The 19,449-nt window shown below is 42.6% G+C and overlaps 1 protein-coding gene across 2 annotated transcripts; it reads right to left on the minus strand.

The window, feature by feature from the left end:
- Positions 1-882: 882 nt before the first annotated feature.
- PRKCSH (PRKCSH beta subunit of glucosidase II) lies at positions 883-19,397 on the minus strand. 2 transcript variants are annotated; one of them, XM_063449560.1, is made up of 17 exons: positions 19,263-19,397; positions 13,181-13,297; positions 12,833-12,928; positions 12,428-12,485; positions 12,202-12,319; positions 11,525-11,654; positions 10,329-10,413; positions 8,035-8,113; positions 7,349-7,435; positions 6,267-6,425; positions 5,802-5,877; positions 5,626-5,695; positions 3,474-3,563; positions 3,154-3,228; positions 2,806-2,905; positions 2,166-2,310; positions 883-1,172 (listed from the first exon to the last, which is right to left on the minus strand). In XM_063449560.1, exons 1-16 carry the CDS (start codon positions 19,345-19,347, stop codon positions 2,173-2,175), a joined length of 1,563 nt encoding a protein of 520 aa, XP_063305630.1. In that variant the 5' UTR covers positions 19,348-19,397; the 3' UTR covers positions 883-1,172; positions 2,166-2,172. The 2 variants fall into 2 exon arrangements, with proteins under 2 accessions (XP_063305630.1, XP_063305629.1); XM_063449559.1 differs by having other exon boundaries at positions 6,267-6,428.
- Between the last annotated feature and the right edge of the window lie 52 nt (positions 19,398-19,449).

Consider the following 19,449-nt stretch of genomic DNA (forward strand, 5'->3'; position numbering starts at 1 on the left):
TAACACTGTGATATGCAATTCTTCCCACTTGTATTCCAGTTTCGCAAGAGGGGGAGATCTTCTAATTAATCCTCTCTGGCATTTCATATCTTTACCAGACACTGGATTTCCCTGCCTCCCTCTTACACCTTGATTTCACCGTCCCCACTCACAGCAGTCTAGAAGCAGGATTGTCTACATAGCAGTTTAGATCTTATCTGTCAGTTTCAGTTAGTGAATGATGGCCAACCCCGATACTTGTGATACACAGTTTTGCTAAGCAATAAATTGATTGATACATGAATTATTTGAACCCAACCACAAGCACGTTTTTAGGTCTGGACCAAGCGGCTTGTGACCCAATACTTCAGTTACCAGTGTTATTACTTTCACATAAAGACAAAGACTGGAATACAGACAATATAAATAGAATATTAACAGGTCCGGTAACAGTCAATGTAATCTAAGGATCACATAATATAAATACAAAAATAAAAAATGATCTCTGCTTTCTGCCTCCATTAACCATAATTTGCTTTTGGTTTAGAATTGGAAGGGGTTAAAAAAAAAAACTTAAATAAATTAATGACTAACAAACAGACGCTCTGTTATCTGGGTATAGATTCTTCCAACATCCTTCATCTCCAATAGGATTTGTTAGCAAATAAGAAAAAAAAACAAAAAAAAAAAAAAACAGATATTTACATGACAACTGTCATTGACTTTACAAGTTTGAGCAGAATTAAAGTCCTCAATGTTTCTTAAAAATGAAAAAAAAACGACCACATGTGCCACTAAGAGGTCTATTTGCACACCATTGTATACAGGTAAACCTTTAACCCCTGAGTCTTACATACATCCTGTCTGCTGGCTGAGCGCCCTCGTAAAAGTAGAAAAATAAAATATCAGACAAAGATGTGTTTTTTATTTAATAAAACATTCACAACATTCCCCAAAACATTATGTACAGTGGAGGGGTGAGCAGCTTACTGGGGAAGGGGGAACGTGGATGAACATGGATGGAATGTGTCATTTGGTTGCCCGTGCCATGGTAAGGTGAAGATATCTAGAGAGAGGGAAGTACAGTAGGAATTGGAAAAGGTTGGTTCAGGAGACTGAGATGAGGTTTGGACTCCATGACATTGGTCATATCATTTTGGGTCCCAGTGGATAGTGCTGGAGGTTCCTAAAGCCTGGAAAGACATGAAATGTTAAAATTAGAGAGGTGGGTGTTTACATTATGAATGAGGAACATTCTTTCACTGTGTTCTAGAGAAGATATTTTCAGCCGTGGTAACATTCTGAGTACCTATAAAATACACCATTCTATGATAAAGCACTAAATAAATATTTTCAGACACCCTCACCCGTTCCACATGCGGAGAAGTTCAAGAACCAGGGTCAACAAATCACTGTATGGGCTGCATCTCCTCCCAAGTCTTCACAATGATAGCCTTTACACAGTAAAGCAAACACCTGGTTCTCTAACTTGCCGGATGAAGCCTGCCTTTCCTCTTACAATAAGAGGTCAGGGAATGATATAGGGAGGAGTGCCCTTCTTTAAATGACTCCATGTTTTACCCCGTTATCGACAGCTGTGAATCGGTTCCACTCATGGTAAGTACAGTGGCAGGGTGTAATTCCACTGCATAAGTTATGGTGCAATGTGTCCCCTGATTGTTGCATATAAGTGCAAGAGAGGGAAAGAAAAAACAAGTTTCTGCAGGTATAAGCAGACACTCCTCCGACGTCAGAGAAGGGGGTTAAAATTGTTCCTCTGCCAAATGAAAAATATCATACGTCTAACCTCAGACCTATTTTTGTGCATGTAAGCTGCAGTTTCACACATGATCAGACCTTCAGCATACAAGTTCTTTAACAATACAAAAACAGAATTATGGCTGCGGTCAACATATTCAGCAATTCCATGCTAAACTACATATCCCATAGACCAATATGGGAGACCCCCGATTCTATTCCTATTCTGGAAAGGTTCTTTAATATTGCTCTATAACAAACAACACACACAAACTATAAATGTCACGTTAGAGTTTTATACATCTAGACAAGCCAACAGACCTTCCTCTGTTCTGGCTCAGTACCACATCTATCTGAGAGCCAAAGAAGCCAAACATATAGGTGTCAGTAAACTCATAATGACCGGCATTACAATAAGGAATACTCACACCTAAATCAGAGCTCATCGTGATCTCCAGTCGGGGGCTGAGGTGGATGGCAAGCTGCAGGAGTGTAGAACTCCATCAGGTACTCACAACGACTTGGCTCGGAGGTGGAGGTGACAATTGTTTCCTTACCGCAGGAGAGCTTCACCTGAGGGGACACAATGGGAAGAATCTTGTTTTTGCCAAATCTCTTAATTTGTTTCACTGGAATTCTGTAAATTTCAGATATTTAAACCCCCCCTCCCTCCCCCCCCCCATGGTAAAATGAAGAGAGTACATAATCCACAACTCAATCCAGTCATGGATACATTCTTGCTGGATGGACAGATTACATTTCCTATGAAAATGATGGTCAAATATTTGAGTCCGAGTGGCCAATCTTCTGAAGAAATTGCCAGATTTGAAAGTGCCCAGACCCCATTTTAACCAACATTTTTTTGTTTCAGTCCCTGTCCTTTTCCACATACCTCAGGCTTTCATCTTCTGGTTTCTGTGCCACCACAGTGCTTGATGTGCTACCTGATTAGTATCATTTACTGGCCAAGTGCCACAGTTTCAGTGGTCTCCGAGTAGCAGTGATGGCACTGGAACCATAGATTTGTTGTTGCTGCCCTAAAAGGGCACACAGTGGGATGTCTCTTACCAGTGTAGAGCGGTTAGGGCCCTGCCAGCACGATGTGCCTTGCTCATACTTCATTGAAGTAAATTTGTTGCCTTCTGGTCCAGCCCAGGATCCCCATATTCTGTTGATGATAAATAACATTGTCTTTAACAAAGTCATGTCCTAGAGATTATATGAACATAAAGTACATTGCTTGTGCCTACAATAACATTGAGGTATATTATAATTCTGCAGATCTAGAACCCTGGTGCTCCCTCTCTGTGCTGCATGATGCCTGAGAGGTTCAAAGTTACCTTTCTCTCCAACATGCACCCATTGCGATCACATAATGAGGGTCATCACCACGAGCTAGGGAAGTTAAATTCTTACCCGAGGTTTGTTTCTGATCCTCCATTCTTTGGCTTCTGTGTTACACGGTTAAATGGACAGAGGCGATAAATATATCTGTAAAAGAAGGAGAAAGCAACACATTTGAAAGTTTGTTTAAATAAATGCACAAATTGCCATGAATAAGTATTCAGCCCTGCAGCACATCCCATTCCTCCCATACCGATCTTAGTCTGTGAGTTGCTTCACCTCATACCGGACCAATGTTCTAAACATTCTACCATGAAGCATCCTCTTCCACCCCAGCTTCTGCTAGACACCATAATAATAAAGTCCCATCTATGCAATGTACCAAAACTTACTCGCTTGTAGTAAGTTCATAACACTGTCCATATAAATATGAAAACTCTCCATCTGGTCCAAAATCCAAAGAAATCTCCTTCTCCAGACTCCTAACAAAGAAAAAAAAACTAGATGTAAAGAGGCAATGAAGAGCTACGAAAATACAAAACCAGTTCAAAAGAGGTAATAAGGCGCTCAGGAGTCGAGTTACTGTAATAGGATGTTACAGGGTAATAAGGCACTCAGGAGCCGGGTTACTGTAATAAGATGTTACAGGGTAATAAGGCGCTCAGGAGTCGAGTTACTGTAATAGGATGTTACAGGGTAATAAGGCACTCAGGAGCCGGGTTACTGTAATAAGATGTTACAGGGTAATAAGGCACTCAGGAGCCGGGTTACTGTAATAAGATGTTACAGGGTAATAAGGCGCTCAGGGGCTGGGTTACTGAAATAAGATGTTACAGGGTAATAAGGCACTCAGGAGCTGGGTTACTGAAATAAGATGTTACAGGGTAATAAGGCACTCAGGGTTACTGTAATAAAATGTTACAGAGTAATAAGGCACTCAGGACCCGGGTTACTGTCATAAGATGTTACGGGGTAATAAGGCACTCAGGACCCGGGTTACTGTAATAAGATGTTACGGGGTAATAAGGCACTCAGGAGCTGGGTTACTGTAATAAGATGTTACAGGGTAATAAGGCACTCAGGGTTACTGTAATAAAATGTTACAGAGTAATAAGGCACTCAGGACCCGGGTTACTGTCATAAGATGTTACGGGGTAATAAGGCACTCAGGACCCGGGTTACTGTAATAAGATGTTACGGGGTAATAAGGCACTCAGGAGCTGGGTTACTGTAATAAGATGTTACGGGGTAATAAGGCACTCAGGACCCGGGTTACTGTAATAAGATGTTACGGGGTAATAAGGCACTCAGGAGCCGGGTTACTGTAATAAGATGTTACGGGGTAATAAGGCACTCAGGAGCCGGGTTACTGTAATAGGATGTTAAAGGGTAATAAGGAACTCAGGAGCTGGGTTACTGTAATAAGATGTTACAGGGTAATAAGGCACTCAGGGTTACTGTAATAAAATGTTACAGAGTAATAAGGCACTCAGGACCCGGGTTACTGTCATAAGATGTTACGGGGTAATAAGGCACTCAGGACCCGGGTTACTGTAATAAGATGTTACGGGGTAATAAGGCACTCAGGAGCCGGGTTACTGTAATAGGATGTTAAAGGGTAATAAGGAACTCAGGAGCTGGGTTACTGTAATAAGATGTTACAGGGTAATAAGGCGCTCAGGAGCCTGGTTACTGTAATAAGATGTTACAGGATAATAAGATGTTACAGGGTAATAAGGCACTCAGGGGCCGGGTTACTGTAATAAGATGTTACAGGGTAATAAGGCACTCAGGAGCCGGGTTACTGTAATAAGATGTTACAGGGTAATAAGGCGCTCAGGAACCAGGCTACTGTAATAAGATGTTACAGGGTAATAAGGCACTCAGGAGCCGGGTTACTGTAATAAGATGTTACAGGGTAATAAGGCACTCAGGAGCCGGGTTACTGTAATAAGATGTTACAGGGTAATAAGGCGCTCAGGGGCCGGGTTACTGTAATAAGATGTTACAGGGCAATAAGGCACTCAGGGTTACTGTAATAAAATGTTAGAGTAATAAGGCACTCAGGAGCCGGGTTACTGTAATAAGATGTTACGGGGTTATAAGGCACTCAGGAGCCGGGTTACTGTAATAAGATGTTACAGGGTAATAAGGCAATCAGGACCCGGGTTACTGTAATAAGATGTTACGGGGTAATAAGGCACTCAGGACCCGGGTTACTGTAATAAGATGTTACGGGGTAATAAGGCACTCAGGACCCGGGTTACTGTAATAAGATGTTACGGGGTAATAAGGCACTCAGGACCCGGGTTACTGTAATAAGATGTTACAGGGTAATAAGGCACTCAGGAGCTGGGTTACTGTAATAAGATGTTACAGGGTAATAAGGCACTCAGGAGCAGGGTCACTGTAATAAGATGTTACAGGGTAATAAGGCACTCAGGAGCCGGGTTACTGTAATAAGATGTTACAGGGTAAAAAGGAACAGTCACAATTTAATAGTTAGGTTACAATAATAGGTAATGAGGACATTTACTAACACACCTGATTGTATCTTCAATGTCCTTAAAAGATTTCTCAGCTTCTTCAAATTGAGAACGTGCCTTGTCAGCAGCTATAAAAACGAAAAAAAAAAAGTAAGAAATCTTCAGAACAAAAAAAAAAACAAAAAAAAACAACAAACAAACAAACCCCGTACCTTCTTCTCTATTTTTACTCACCATCAATCAATGTCTGAGTGGCTTCATCATATGGTGGAAGCTCTGAATCCTCTCCATGTGGCTTGGTAGGTAATGTCTGACGGGGGAAGGGAATAAATAAAATATTTAAAATAACATCTACATAAACATCAGTTTAAAAAAACAAACAAAAAAAAACTAATCACACAAATGAGTGTGGGAAGGGAGTAAAACGTTGGCATTAGTGCTATGGGGTTCTGTGACTCGTGTCTTGTAACCTTGATATTAGTCTGTCTCTCCCAAGAGGTATTTTAATTAAACAGTTCAAGCACACACCATGATAGCAGCATAGTGTGCATTATCGAGTCCATTTCAGATTAATAAAGCTGTTAACAGAGCTTGCTCTATAGAAGAGCAGTGTTTTGGGAGCACTGGGAAGGAAGTAGAACCAGAGATCGATATCAGCCCAGAGCTGGTTGGCGACGAGAAGGAAAATAAATCACTAACTCTGTGGTCTTGATCGGAAGAATCATCATCATCATCACCGTCGTCCTCTTCATCTCCCTCTTCTATATCCTCCTCCTCCTCCTCCTCAGGGTGAAGATCAGGGTGGGTGTCAGCTGCCTCTTCAACCTGAGCTGGTGGTGGTGGTGGCGGCTGCGCACTCTGCTGGACAATACAGGGAAATTCAGAGACAGGTGGGCGAGGATTCAATGGAAATATTAAATACTAAATCATTGTGTAAACTATAGCAAGTGTATCCATATTTGCATCTTATAAAGATATCTTTAGTTTCTCTACTGATGAATGCTGTAAAAGTTTAAAAAAAAAGATAAAAAATAAAATAAAAAGATTACGACTGAATGATATTAATGTTCATATCAGAATCACAGATTTGTAAGATCTTTTTAATGCATTTCACATGCCAAGTCTTATTATATAGTCTAACTGCTGCTAAATGTTACAGAACTGCATCCACTTCCCTTTGCCAAAATATGCTTAGAATTTTTTTTTTTTTAAATGATCACAAAAATTACACCCACATACTGTGTAAAACTTGTATGTGTAAACAGAATCATATTTAGCCCCTTAAGGACACATGCCATGTGTGACATGTCATGGTTCCCTTTTATTCCAGGAGTTTGGTCCTTAAGGGGTTAATGTAATCAACGCTGGACACATTTCCAGTTAACCTTCCTGGGTGTAGTAGAAGCACACTGAATTGATTTCGCTTTTACATTACGGATATATTCTAAATGCAGAAATCCTTTCCAAGGTCTGCCGGCAGGACGCCTCGCTGTATATTTTATTTAGTACATGATATTATGACTTCCTAGAAGTATTCGTTCAGCTATTGACTCAACTACTACAACTCCCAGGAATCTTTGCGATACCCATAAACCCTGCTGATGGGAGTAGCGGAGCCATGTTTAAGAAAGTCCCTCGAGGTAAAGTAATTACTACAGTGAACTTGCTAAATACAGTGACCTGGAGTTTTCGGTTGCCTAGCTTGCCCCCGTACATGCACATTATGGTTGGCTTCAGACAAAATGAAATATTTGGAAACGTTTGTGACGATACAGACTTACCTCAGATTTGTATTTGTCTCGAATCTGCGGCCAGACGTCAGCATGGAAACTGCTGCTATCCAAAGAATATGAACCTCCCAGGATGGACTGCAAGTGACAAGGGAAATGCTTAGAGATAGTTTAACAAGGAGAACAAGCGATTAAAGAGAGGAAAATGAAATCAGAGGTCTCACAGGCATGCAAGTCTGATTTGGGCAGGATGTTCAAAGCTTTAGGGGAAAATGCGTTGGTGATGCTAAATATCTGTTGTAGAATAAGATGTAAAACATGGCTGTATTATCTTAACACAATGGGATGCCATAAGAGATTTGATAAGTTATCAATGTATTCACACATGGTGTGTGTAAAAAAACAAACACACACACACACAAGGTGTTACAGATTTAATAAGGTGATGGGCAATTTAATAAGATATTACCACTGCATTTTAGTGACTGAAAATTGTAAAATACAGACAAAAAACAACAACACACTAATCTGTGAATATAGCCAAGTAAAGTTGGAGATGTTTTCCAAAGTGGCTATTTTTGGCTACATTTAGCAATTTGTTTTTCAGTTCACAAGAGTATGGTGTTTAATGAATATTGTGTGTGTGTAGACATCTCCTGGGAGTACACGTATACAGCGTGCATCTAACACAGAACTGCAGACCGTACAATTAAAAACAGACCCAAATCAACTCTCACCTGCGCCTCTTCGACAGAAAGAGAGCCGTCTCCGTCAGTATCCAGCTCGTGGTGAGAGATCAGCTCTGGGGCGGACAGCCTGGTTGGAGAGACGAGATACACATGCATCATCATATGTGCTGCATCATCTTGAATTCTCACCTCATTAAAGAATTCAATAAAGTTTACAGGATCACAAGATTTAAGAATTACCACTGTCAGATTTCGTTAAAGGAGCACTATAGTGCCAGGAAAACAAACTCATTTTCCTGGCACTATAGGATCCTAAGGTCCCCCCCACCCTCAGGGTCCCACTCCCGCTGGGCTGAAGGGGTTAAAACCCCTACAGCCACTTACCTTTCTCTAGCGCCGGGTTCCCTCGGCGCTGGAGAACTCTCCTCCTCCTGCCTACATCAGCGCCGAATGCGCATGCGTGGCAAGCGCAGAGACGCGAGCGCATTCAATCCGCCCATAGGAAAGCATTTCTCAATGCTTTTCTATGGACGTCCAGAGTCTTCTCACTGTGAGAATTGCGGAAGCGCCTCTAGCGGCTGTCAGTGAGACAGCCACTAGAGGCTGGATTAACCCTCAGTGAAACATAGCAGTTTCTCTGAAACTGCTATGTTTTCTGCTGCAGGGTCAACACTAGAGGGACCTGGCACACAGACCACTTCATTGAGCTGAAGTGGTCTGTGTGCCTATAGTGGTCCTTTAAGCAGAAATAATGTACTTGTATAGAGGCATTTAAGGTCCAGGAAGCCAGGCAACAGACAAGATAAAAGGTTATCATTTGTTACCTCCTGTTCTGTTAATAGCCTGCTAGAGTCTCCTATGTGTGAGTAAAATGTAATTAACATAGCAGGAGATAACTTCTAAAGTAAACTCACTGTGCTTTAAGATCTGAATGAAAATGAAACCATTTACTTCATGAACATTAGGTCAGCCAGGGAAAGTGTGGCTAGAGCTGCATAAACAAATTGACTTAATACCTTAACGGCAGGGTCCTGATCTGTACACCAAAACCACTTTATTAAACTAAAGCTGTTTTGGTGCTTAGAGTGTCCCTTTAAAGGGACACTCCAGTGCCAGGAAAACAATCCGTTTTCCTGGCACTGCAGGTCCCCTCTCCCTCCCACCTTCCATCCCAGGTTGCTGAAGGGGTGAAAACCCCTTCGGTCACTTACCTGAGACCCCTGCCGATGTCCCTCGGCGGTGGTTTCTGGTCGCCGCCGCTCCTCCCCTTCCTTACGTCAGCCGGTGGGGCGAGACTGATCCCGCCCATCGGCGAGACCTGATACGCATGCGCGGCAATGCTGCGCACGTGCATTAGAGCTCTCCATAGGAAAGCATTGAAAATGCTTTTCAATGCTTTCCTATGGGGAATTGAGCGACGCTGGAGGTCCTCACACAGCGTGAGGACGTCCAGCGACGCTCTATCACAGAAAACCTGCGCTATAGACACAGAAGTGCCCTCTAGTGGCTGTCTACTAGACAGCCACTAGAGGAGGAGTTAACCCTGCAAGGTAATTATTGCAGTTTTTTATATTACCCTTGCAGGGTTAAGGGTAGTGGGAGTTGGCACCCAGACCACTCCAATGGGCAGAAGTGGTCTGGGTGCCTGGAGTGTCCCTTTAAATGCACAGAATCATGTTACAATGTGCTGTGGCATCATCTAAAAGGGACATGCCAGCTACACATTTTTAGAACAATAAAGGGTTTAAAAATCTGGACATTCAGGATATATTTTGGTAATTCAAGTTATTTGGATATTATTCAACTTGGCAACATGTGGAGAAAGTCTCTATAATTTTCCACCTCTCTACATATCCTCACTAATAAACAAGCATCTTCCATCTTATCCCTCCACTTTCCCCCAAATAATGTGTGCCTAAGCAATGAGCTCATTGTACCCAGAGGAGGTTAGAGAGCTTCACTCCAACACCAGACCCAACAAGTGGAATGTGCCAGGTACTCCTTTAACCAAAGGGGCCGAATGGATTACCCTTGCCATTTAATACGGATTCAATTTGTCCTTAAAGTTTCTTATTACAGACAATACCTATGATTTGTATTCATTTTTTTGTTACAGGTACAGTTTAATACACTAGACATGTTTTGCGAACCAAATATTAAATATTCTTAAATCCGTAGTGGTATGGGATACCCCAATATTTACATTGTACCAGTGTATTTATTGCAGCCTCTAACCCATAAATGGCAAAATATAGAAGTGAACTACTCTCCTGCGTGATGTCAAGGAGCCAGGCAATATGCAGAGTAAACATAGCAGGATAACATCCTTTACATCCACTCACATGCCATCAGAATCCAGATCCAGATCAGAGAACGCCTCTGAAGCTTGTTGTTTCTCCACGGCTTCTTTCTCGGCCTCCCTCCGCTCTGCAACAAACACAGATTACACTTTATTTTTCTTCAAACTCGTTTTATTTATAAACCACAGCGCAGTACAATGGGTAAACAAAACAAGTAAGTGAACGACAAGGTTAAAGAGGCGATCAGTGCCCTGCTCATTATGGAGTATAATTACATAAATACAGGACTTCCTTAAAAAGAAAGGACAGCAGGAGGTTTTAGGGTGAGAATGTTCGTATAAACAATGGATAAAGCTGAGACAACAATAGACAGCAAAAGTTGAGATATATATTTATATAAAAAAAATCTCTAAAAAAAAAAAACCTGTTTGTGGGAATCTATTTTCTTGGTTTTAAATGGTCACTAAAGCACTATTACTTTCACAAAACTAAACCGTGTTGTATATAAACAAATAGCTATCATATTATAGGGAAGTTTCACCCCCCCTGTGTGATAAGTGGAATGGCTGCTGGGAGATAAATGTCTTATTCAAAACACTTCAGGACAGAGGTACATGCGATAAGATTGCATCCCATAGACCAGAACGAGTGGCTCCCGATTGGGTGAGCTGTTACATGGTGAAGGAAGGGTTTGTGGCTCGAGCTGTACTCCGTTTATCTAGGCTGTGCAGTTTCAGGATCTTGGAAGGTATTATTTAATATTAAGCGTTTAGGGGGTTTTGCCCTATTTTAAATCTTGAAACACTTGCAAATAGGCTAAAACATGATCGGGTGAGGAACAGAGCATCCCTAGAGAAGTGTTAAGGGAAACAAATGTAGGACAAGCTAGGATCTTGCAGAGCAGAAGGACAGACATACTGAATTTGGTTATTAGAATGTGCAAGTTGGAGTGGAGTCATTGAGACAATGTGTTTAAGAGTTAGGATTTCTATATTTTTTAGCTTTCCATTTAAAACCCTTTCTTCCACCTACAATGTCAGACCCTGACAGAGCCGTTCATGGAATGTAGCACAGGTTGGTATTTATAAGAAAGGGAGAATGGCAGTAGAACGCAAGACGGGAAAATTATGAGGACGACTCTCAGCACCATGATTCTTTTAATCAATCTGCGTATACTACAAAGCTTCATACAGAATACTATGTATCATGATGGATGGGTTAAACAAGACCCACATTACCTTCCCAGGCCTTCTTGTGGGCATCCTTTGCTTCCCGTTCAGGTTTCTCTGCGTCTTCTTTTTCTGAGCGCAGAACATCCACCTGCTCCTGGAGACTTTGCCGCCTCTGTACCATGTCCTGCAACTTTGCCTACGTCAGAAAGAAATACCCAATTCTTAGTAGCCATAGTGCACCAAACTATCCCGTAGGGTTTATTCATTAAATAGTCATCTGTGGCAAATTGATAAGAGAACGGTGTAATCAGGTCCAAGGGTGGAGGTGGAGTTATACAGCCAGCTTGGCTATTTTACAGTATGACTGATGATCTCAGCAGATTTGATGTTTTACCATAGGAAAGCCTTGAGAGGACAGAACAATGTACCAATCAAGGGCTCCCTATGAGCAGCATGTTATTGAGAACAGAGTCTGGCCTGGTTGTCACAGAGATGGCTCCTCCTCTAGTTATTGTCATGAAGACCGCTACTAGAGATTTGTTAACTCTGCAATGGAAACAACAAGGTCTTACATTGCAGGGATACAACTAAAAGGCCACTGACACCCAGATCCTGACCATTGAGACAAGATGGTCCTTTAATCAGGGGATCCCATTTTAGTTAACAGAACCTCTCTCTAACATGTCGTGCAGATTCAGAACACAAAGAGATGGCTTTTTCCGGCTAGATTGCTGACTCAGTACCTGACTCTCCTCCCTGCTCTTCTTAGCCTCCTCGATAAACTGTTGTTTTAGCCGGAAGCCCTCTCTGGCCACCTCCGCTTGTTTCTGCATCTCCTCTCGCTCCTTCTTCCCCATCTCCCTAAGGGACAGAAAGAAGAAAAAAATCATTAGCAAAACAGAGAAAACTAATCCTAGATGTTTCATTCTAAAGAGATAAAAAAAAAAAAAAAAGTCTAAAGTATCTCACCTGCATGTATTCTGACACAAAGCTCCACTGTTATACTCATCTGTGGTGTCACAGCAATCTGCAGAAAGACAAAAATTGTAATTCTACAAGAAGTTCATATAGCTGGTAAATCCCATCAACATACATCCCCAGGATTTAAGGATTCCCTAATTCCATTCCAATAAGGGCTGGAGGCATTTGGAACATCACTTGGTGATGAACGTATTTTGTACATTCTGATTCATCTTCTGCATCTCATGTTATGGAGAATAGTATGCAAGTCAGGGATCCTCTCGTTAACCAACCCTTTCATTTTCCATGATTGAATCTGTTCATTACAGATAAAATGTTGCCACCTGTTAATAAACACGGCACACCTGGCAAGATTCCACCTCTCCATGAAGTATGAGAAAGCTGCCTACTCACCGCAGACCCCATCATTGACACGTGATGACGGTATATACTGGGGCTTGAATCCGGCATTGGTGCAATGGAACCTCCCATTGGAACATGCTGCAGTACCTGTAAGAGCAGAACAAAGACTCACTTAACACAATCAGATGTGGGTCCACGCCAGCGACACCAGCAATGCCCCATACCTTAACATCTCATTCATTACCCTTCACAACTCACATAACACAAATCATTGCAGTGTACGGATAGAAACTCAAATCATGCATGACACAGGAGGAATGGAAAGGGTCATTCCACAGAGGAAGAAAGAATACAATAGAAGGAAATGCTCTGGTTCTTTGTCCTTGATGTCTTTTTTACCGGGTTCGTCGGTCCCATCTGTGCAGTCACAGTAATCATCATTCACACGGTCAAAGGGAATGGTGCGCGATCCATCCAGGCAGGTGAACGGCTTGGAATCATCGTAGAAACTGCGACCTGGAAGAAGAACGCTTTAAGAATATATCCAGCGGTTGGCAAAGTAATTTTCCTTAAATGTTGTCTGCTTGTTTCACAATATGAACAATGGAGGCAACTAGCAATCAAGGCAATAGTATTAACACATAAAGGTAATCCCCATTTTAGGTATGAAAAGACTTATAGATAACGACATACATTAAAGGAATACAAACAATTCTTTAAAACTACTAATTTTGGGCTCCCAACCTCCCCCGCCGCCTTAATGTGAGGGTTTAAAAGAGTAGTATTACTTAAAGGGACAGTATAGGCACCAAGACCACTTCCTCTTATTAAAGTGGTCTGGGTGCAGTACCCCTTTCACCTAAACACTGTATTGTCAATTATGGTAGTTTCTGATAAACTGCAATAATTATTTTGCAGCGTTAGCTCTTCTAGACAGCCACTAGAGGCACTTTTTGGAATTTTAATTGGTTCAGTGTTTTCCAATGGGGAAGCACTATGGCGTACAGCACATTAGTTCCCCTACATCGTGGGAGGAGGATCCCGATCCAGCACCAAGGGACCTCAGCGCTGGAATCTGTTAAGTGAATGGAAGGGGTTTTAACCCTTTCATGATAGGTGGGGCACTGCAGAGACAGAGGGACGGTATAGTGTTAGGAATACAAACCATTATTCCTAACACTATAGTGTTCCTTTAACCTTCAGCCCTCGGCAGCAACGGTCTCCACGAAGCCACTGCGCCTCTTTGGCTGAGATCCTGTTGATATTAGCCAATCAAATGCTTCCCCATAGGGAAACATTGGGATGCTAGTTTTACAAGCGCAGCAATCACAGCTAGCACCGTAATCACCCCCATACCATCTGCAAACTAGCCTGTACAATTGAACGCTGCAACATTAATGATATTATTGTTATCTATAGTGTACTAATGTAGTATTCTGAACCTGCAGTTGAATGCATTAATTAATAATCTGGCTATTAGTATTTGATTGGTAAAATTGTAAACCACAAATGTTTCTTGTGCCATCCCACTCCTCCCCCATGCTTGCCACTCCTAGCTGTAAATCTCTTGAAATAAAGGTTTATCTCTACCCCTCCTTAGGCCCAGATCCCCCCATACCATCTGCAAACAAGCCTCTACAATTTTACTCGGCTCAACCCACCCAGGCTCCCACAATTTATAGCATGCTCTTCCAGCTAAAAATTCTCACTCAATTACCTTGTCATTCCTTCTATAGTTTACCAATAGCTGCAACTCTGTTTACTTTTTTAGCCATCACTTCCAAATTTCCCCTGCTACCGCTTGTCTCAAATCCTCACTGTATCATTTATATTGTAAGCTCACTGGCTATCTACCTATGCAAATGGATAGATCTCAGCTTACGGGCAGGGCCCTCTAAACCGTTTGTATTTGTTTGTGTATATTTTACGTCCTCCACCAATTGTACAGCGCTGCGGAATCTGTTGCCGCTTTATAAATACCAGTAATAAATAAATCACAATGAGCTGCTTAGAATGCCCCTTTAATGCCAATTCTTTAACAGCACATACATTACACATAATTTGGTATCAATTACATGTGATGCAGCCGAGAACCAATTTAAAATGCTAGTTTTATCCAGTCAAAATCAACTACATGTAAAATATCGGTTTTCTATCCATTTGCAATATAATAAAATGTACAGGCAGATTAAGATAGGACATTTGATTCAACTTATGTGGCATTAGTTTAGGGATTTCAAAATATATACCCAAGTGAAAGGATTACTCCAAGCACCATGACCACTTCAGTGATTTGGAACCTGTATGTGCAGCGTTTATGTTATTTTTTTTGGTAATTCTTTCTTTGTCTCAACTGACTGTTATGCTTTACCGTGACAACAAGACCAAACTTGCAAATTGTACATACCATAGCAAACATAAGTAACAGTCACTAGGATTAGGGTTACACATAAATAGATGTTTTAGATAATTAGAGACAAACATACGGCATTTAACATCTTGGGACAGTAACGGTATCTTGCAAGATTATTGTGCCAAAAGGTGAGTAGCGTAGGAAGGAAATGGGCTCCCCGCTCATGGTGGCGTTACCACAGCGTTCGCTAAGGGGCCAATCCTGTTGGATATCGGGGACGTGGATAGGCCTGGGGCTGTGGTGATTAAAAGCGGTAGGTTTGAGCTTGGGCCTTATTGCTGTGGCTTGTGCGCTATGTGGTTAAAGGAGAGTTTGACACCTCTTTGGGTAATGAAGGGGGCATAGCTTAGTGGAATGGCAGTGAGGCAGGGGGAGAGGATGCCAGTTGTGGGCTATACCCAATGGTCAGCGCTTGATGTCACGTCTGGTGCCTGATCTAGGCTGGCTAGATTTTTTTAGAACTTAAATAAACAGTAGCAAGAAACAGAACAGTTCAGAGTTGCAGCATTGTGCAGGACTTGAGGCACTTCGGGGGTTCAAGTAGTGGCTGCCGCATATGCTTCCGCTGAGGATTGACGTGGGGTAAACTGAGTGATTCCCCATGTTGTACTTGAAGTGTGCGTGGCATGCCCCAGCGGTAATGAATGTTGTGTTGTTGTAAAAGTGTGGTGAGAGGTTTGAGAGACCGCCGCTAGGCCAGTGTGCTGCTAAATAGGTCTGCATAGAACCCAAGTAATATATTCTCAAATTGGAAGAGGGGTTTCCTTAGTGCAGTCAGGACAGCAGCTTTGTCTGTACCGCTCTGGAAATGCAGGTCCCTATGGACAGTGGCAGGTGCTTTGGGGACACGGAAAAGTCCATCCAGGGATACTGCCTTGGCGAGAGCAAAGCCCATATCAATCTCCTCAGTAGATGCAGCATTTCTGCCCCAGAAACCCCCCTAATTTTCAATTTGTTCCGACGACGGCGGTCTTCCTGTGCCACAAAGCGGCGTTCATGTGTTTGGTTGTGTCGTTGCAGTTCTTTCTTGCACTGCTCATTCCAGCGTCTCCATTTGCTGGGAGCCCTTGTGGGAAGCTTCCTCCAGTGCATCAATGAGACCTGTCAGGCCCTGCAGGCACCATTGATTGTAGCTCGGTCAGCTTGCAATGTATTTTGTAGTTCCGCAAGGAGCCCCTTCAAGACAGAAATGCGCCATGCGCCTGTCTCCACAAGTCGCTGATATTCATCCCGAGATTGTGTGGTGGAATCTCGGTAAAAATAAATTTAGTAGGCCGAGATTACCACGTGGCATGTGTACGTGCATATGCTGACGTATCGATCAGTTGGTTGCACGAGGCAAGATACGATCAGTAGTGTACGGAGCATGTGCAAGAATACAGGATGTAGTATTCCCCTCCTCCATTGTGCTGGACAAGCCATGCGGTCAAGCAGGAAGTTAATTCTTATTTGTATTGATTGGTCAAGAGAATGTGCGGGTGGAGCTTAATATGGGAGGAGTTATGTGCCTATATAAGGAGCCTGCACTATTGTCCGGGGCTCAGAACTTGTGGTATTTTGGTGACGCTTGTTGAGTGGGCTGTCAGGTGAGGTCCCTGGGGTCAGATTTGGCTCGGTAATTGCCCTGATTTAGTGCCTTTTAGTCGCTTATAGGTTGGAACATCAGGAGTGTGCAAACTTCCGCTTAGGCAGATAGGCTCCGCCCCGTGCAGAATTTCTTACGGAGCGGCTGCACAGACAGATATTTATGTCTGCAGTTGACAGCATCATTAAAGGGACACTCCAGGCACCCAGACCACTTCTGCTCATTGGAGTGGTCTGGGTGCCAACTCCCACTACTCCTAACCCTGCAAGTGTAATTATTGCAGTTTTTTATAAACTGCAATAATTACCTTGCAGTGTTAACTCCACCTCTAGTGGCTGTCTGCTAGACAGCCACTAGAGGGAACTTCCTGATTTCTAGCAAAGATTTTCTTTGCTAGAGCGTTGCTGGACGTCCTCACGCTGTGTGAGGACCTCCAGCGTCGCTCAAATCCCCATACGAAAGCATTGAAATTCGTTTTCAATGCTTTCCTATGGGGAGACGTAATGCGCATGCGCGGCATTGCCGCACATGCGCATTAGGTCACCTCGGCCGGTGGGCGGGATCAGTATCGCCAACCGGCCGACGGAAGAACAGGGAGGAGCGTCGTGGAGGAGGAAAGAGCGGCGAGGGACATCGCCGCTGCCTCAGATAAGTGACTGAAGGGGTTTTCACCCCTTCAGTAACCGGGGATTGGTGGGTGGGAGGGAGAGGGACCCTCCAGTGCCAGGAAAACGGATTGTTTTCCTGGCACTGGAGTTTCCCTTTAACAGGCTAACATGAGCGTTCTGGGCTGCTAAGCCAAATATGGGAACAAAATGTATTTGTATTCCGCAGGCAAACCGTGCCAGCAACAAATTAGCAATGGTGGCACAGACCCCGGCCCTCCATATGAAAGTTTAACCCCTTAAGGACACATGTGACATGTCATGATTCCCTTTCATTCCAAAGGTTTGGTCCTTAAGGGGTTAAAGGAACACCTGGGCACCATAACAACTTCATCAGAATGAAGCTGTTATGGTATGAAGAGGTCTTCGGTGCCAGCTTACCTGAAAACCAGAGGTTTCCAAACCAGTCATTCTAACCCAGCAACAGTCCAGGTTTTGTCAGTATCTCCATTGGAATAGAAAAGAGGCGATACTCTGGTTACCTAGGAATGGTCCGCCACATTGGCAATGGAGCAGAATATCAAAGACAGGGTGAATTGACTATTTATTCCCTTCAGGTAAGCCCGGTTCCTCCTTATATCACAATGTTGTTACACAAATGCAGTTGTTATGGTGCCTGGAGTGGGCAGTTGCGCCTCAATAAATATGCCTGCTTCACTGAAAATTAAAATGCCAATTGGTCTAGTTAGCATGGACAATGCCAATCTAAAACAACAAAACAAAAAACATTTAATGTATTCTTCCCTTTATTTTCTGTTCAAGACAAAATTGTGTATATTCCAAGTGTTCTTGATATAAGCATGCCAGTCAAGTGGAAAAGTGGTCTAAATGCTCTGCATAAATTTAAATATATTGAATACTTTGCATGTTAATCACTGGCTAATATAAAAAGGTACGCTGAATGACAAAAAGTAAAAAATTTCAGATTACTTTAATATATGTACACGTTGAGAGAAGGACACAGCCACACCTAGAAACTATTGCACCTAGAAACAATTGCAGCCTTTGCATATTAATAAAGTATCTGGGTAATACAATATTTTTTCAAATAATAGAATTGCTGGGAACTAACCACATATTAAGACGCAACAGTTAAACTGAAGAAGATGTCCAATGCAGTTATCAATTTGTCTAATTTGGTCGACATGCTACAAATCAATTAATTCACTGTTCATTATTCTCTAAAATGTAAATTGTCAGGAACTTAAAGTGGATTCCAAATTAAGATCACAATTAAAGAAATGGGTAATTTTCTCAGAGGAAGCGATCTTCATTTTAGCCTAAAAAAACATTAAATTCACATTCAGTGATATTTACTAAAGCAAGAATTCAAAGTGAATTTCAAATTTAAGTCCAGAGTAGTTGAACGTGCCTAGCTGACTTGTAGAATTATTCCAGCTCCCACTATGGTGACCTTAAAGGGACCCTCTTGACACCATAACTACGTCATCTAAATAAGGTTGTTATAGTGTCAGAAGACCGCCAGACGCACCCTTACCTTAAGGGGATAAAAAAATTCTTAATTTAATCCCCCAAAATTTGCCTCTGTCGCTCACAGGCGGCACCCAGCTCCTGAATCTCAGTTACAGGAAGCACAAGGCTGCCACTGATTGGCTGGGTCAGCTGATGTCAATCAGCAGATCATTTTAGATGAAGTTGTTATGGTGACCTGAATTTATCCTTAAATTCACTTTGAATTGCCACTTTAATGAGCAGCCCTGATTGCACTGAGCACATGATGAGCTGTGACCTTGGGGGGAGGCAGGGAGGGGGGCTGTCACATAGACTAGAAATAATGGACACACTGATGGCACTCACTGGACAGGGAAACCCCTCTGGGTCTTTTCACTTCCACGGCAGAGCCGCTCAGAACCCCCAGAACCAGCACCAGGAGCAGCTCCATCTCTATCTGCCAGGGCAAGACAGCAACCGGAAACTGGCAGCCAGCAGCCTATCTGATAACGCCAGCAGCAGCAGAAACTCGTCCATCTGCCTCACTTCCGGC

The sequence above is a fragment of the Pelobates fuscus genome, chromosome 3, assembly GCF_036172605.1.
Source record: "Pelobates fuscus isolate aPelFus1 chromosome 3, aPelFus1.pri, whole genome shotgun sequence".
NCBI lineage: Eukaryota > Metazoa > Chordata > Amphibia > Anura > Pelobatidae > Pelobates > Pelobates fuscus.

What these genes read in the sequence shown, in the direction of transcription:
- PRKCSH (XM_063449559.1), bottom strand. Translation starts at nt 19,347, where the DNA reads ATGGAGCTGCTCCTGGTGCTGGTTCTGGGGGTTCTGAGCGGCTCTGCC. An exon ending in CAGAGGGGTTTCCCTGTCCA is followed by an intron (nt 13,298 to 19,262) that starts GTGAGTGCCATC and finishes TTCTTCTTCCAG; the next exon opens with GTCGCAGTTTCTACGATGAT. An exon ending in CACTCAGACATTGATTGATG is followed by an intron (nt 5,696 to 5,801) that starts GTGAGTAAAAAT and finishes TCGTTTTTATAG; the next exon opens with CTGCTGACAAGGCACGTTCT.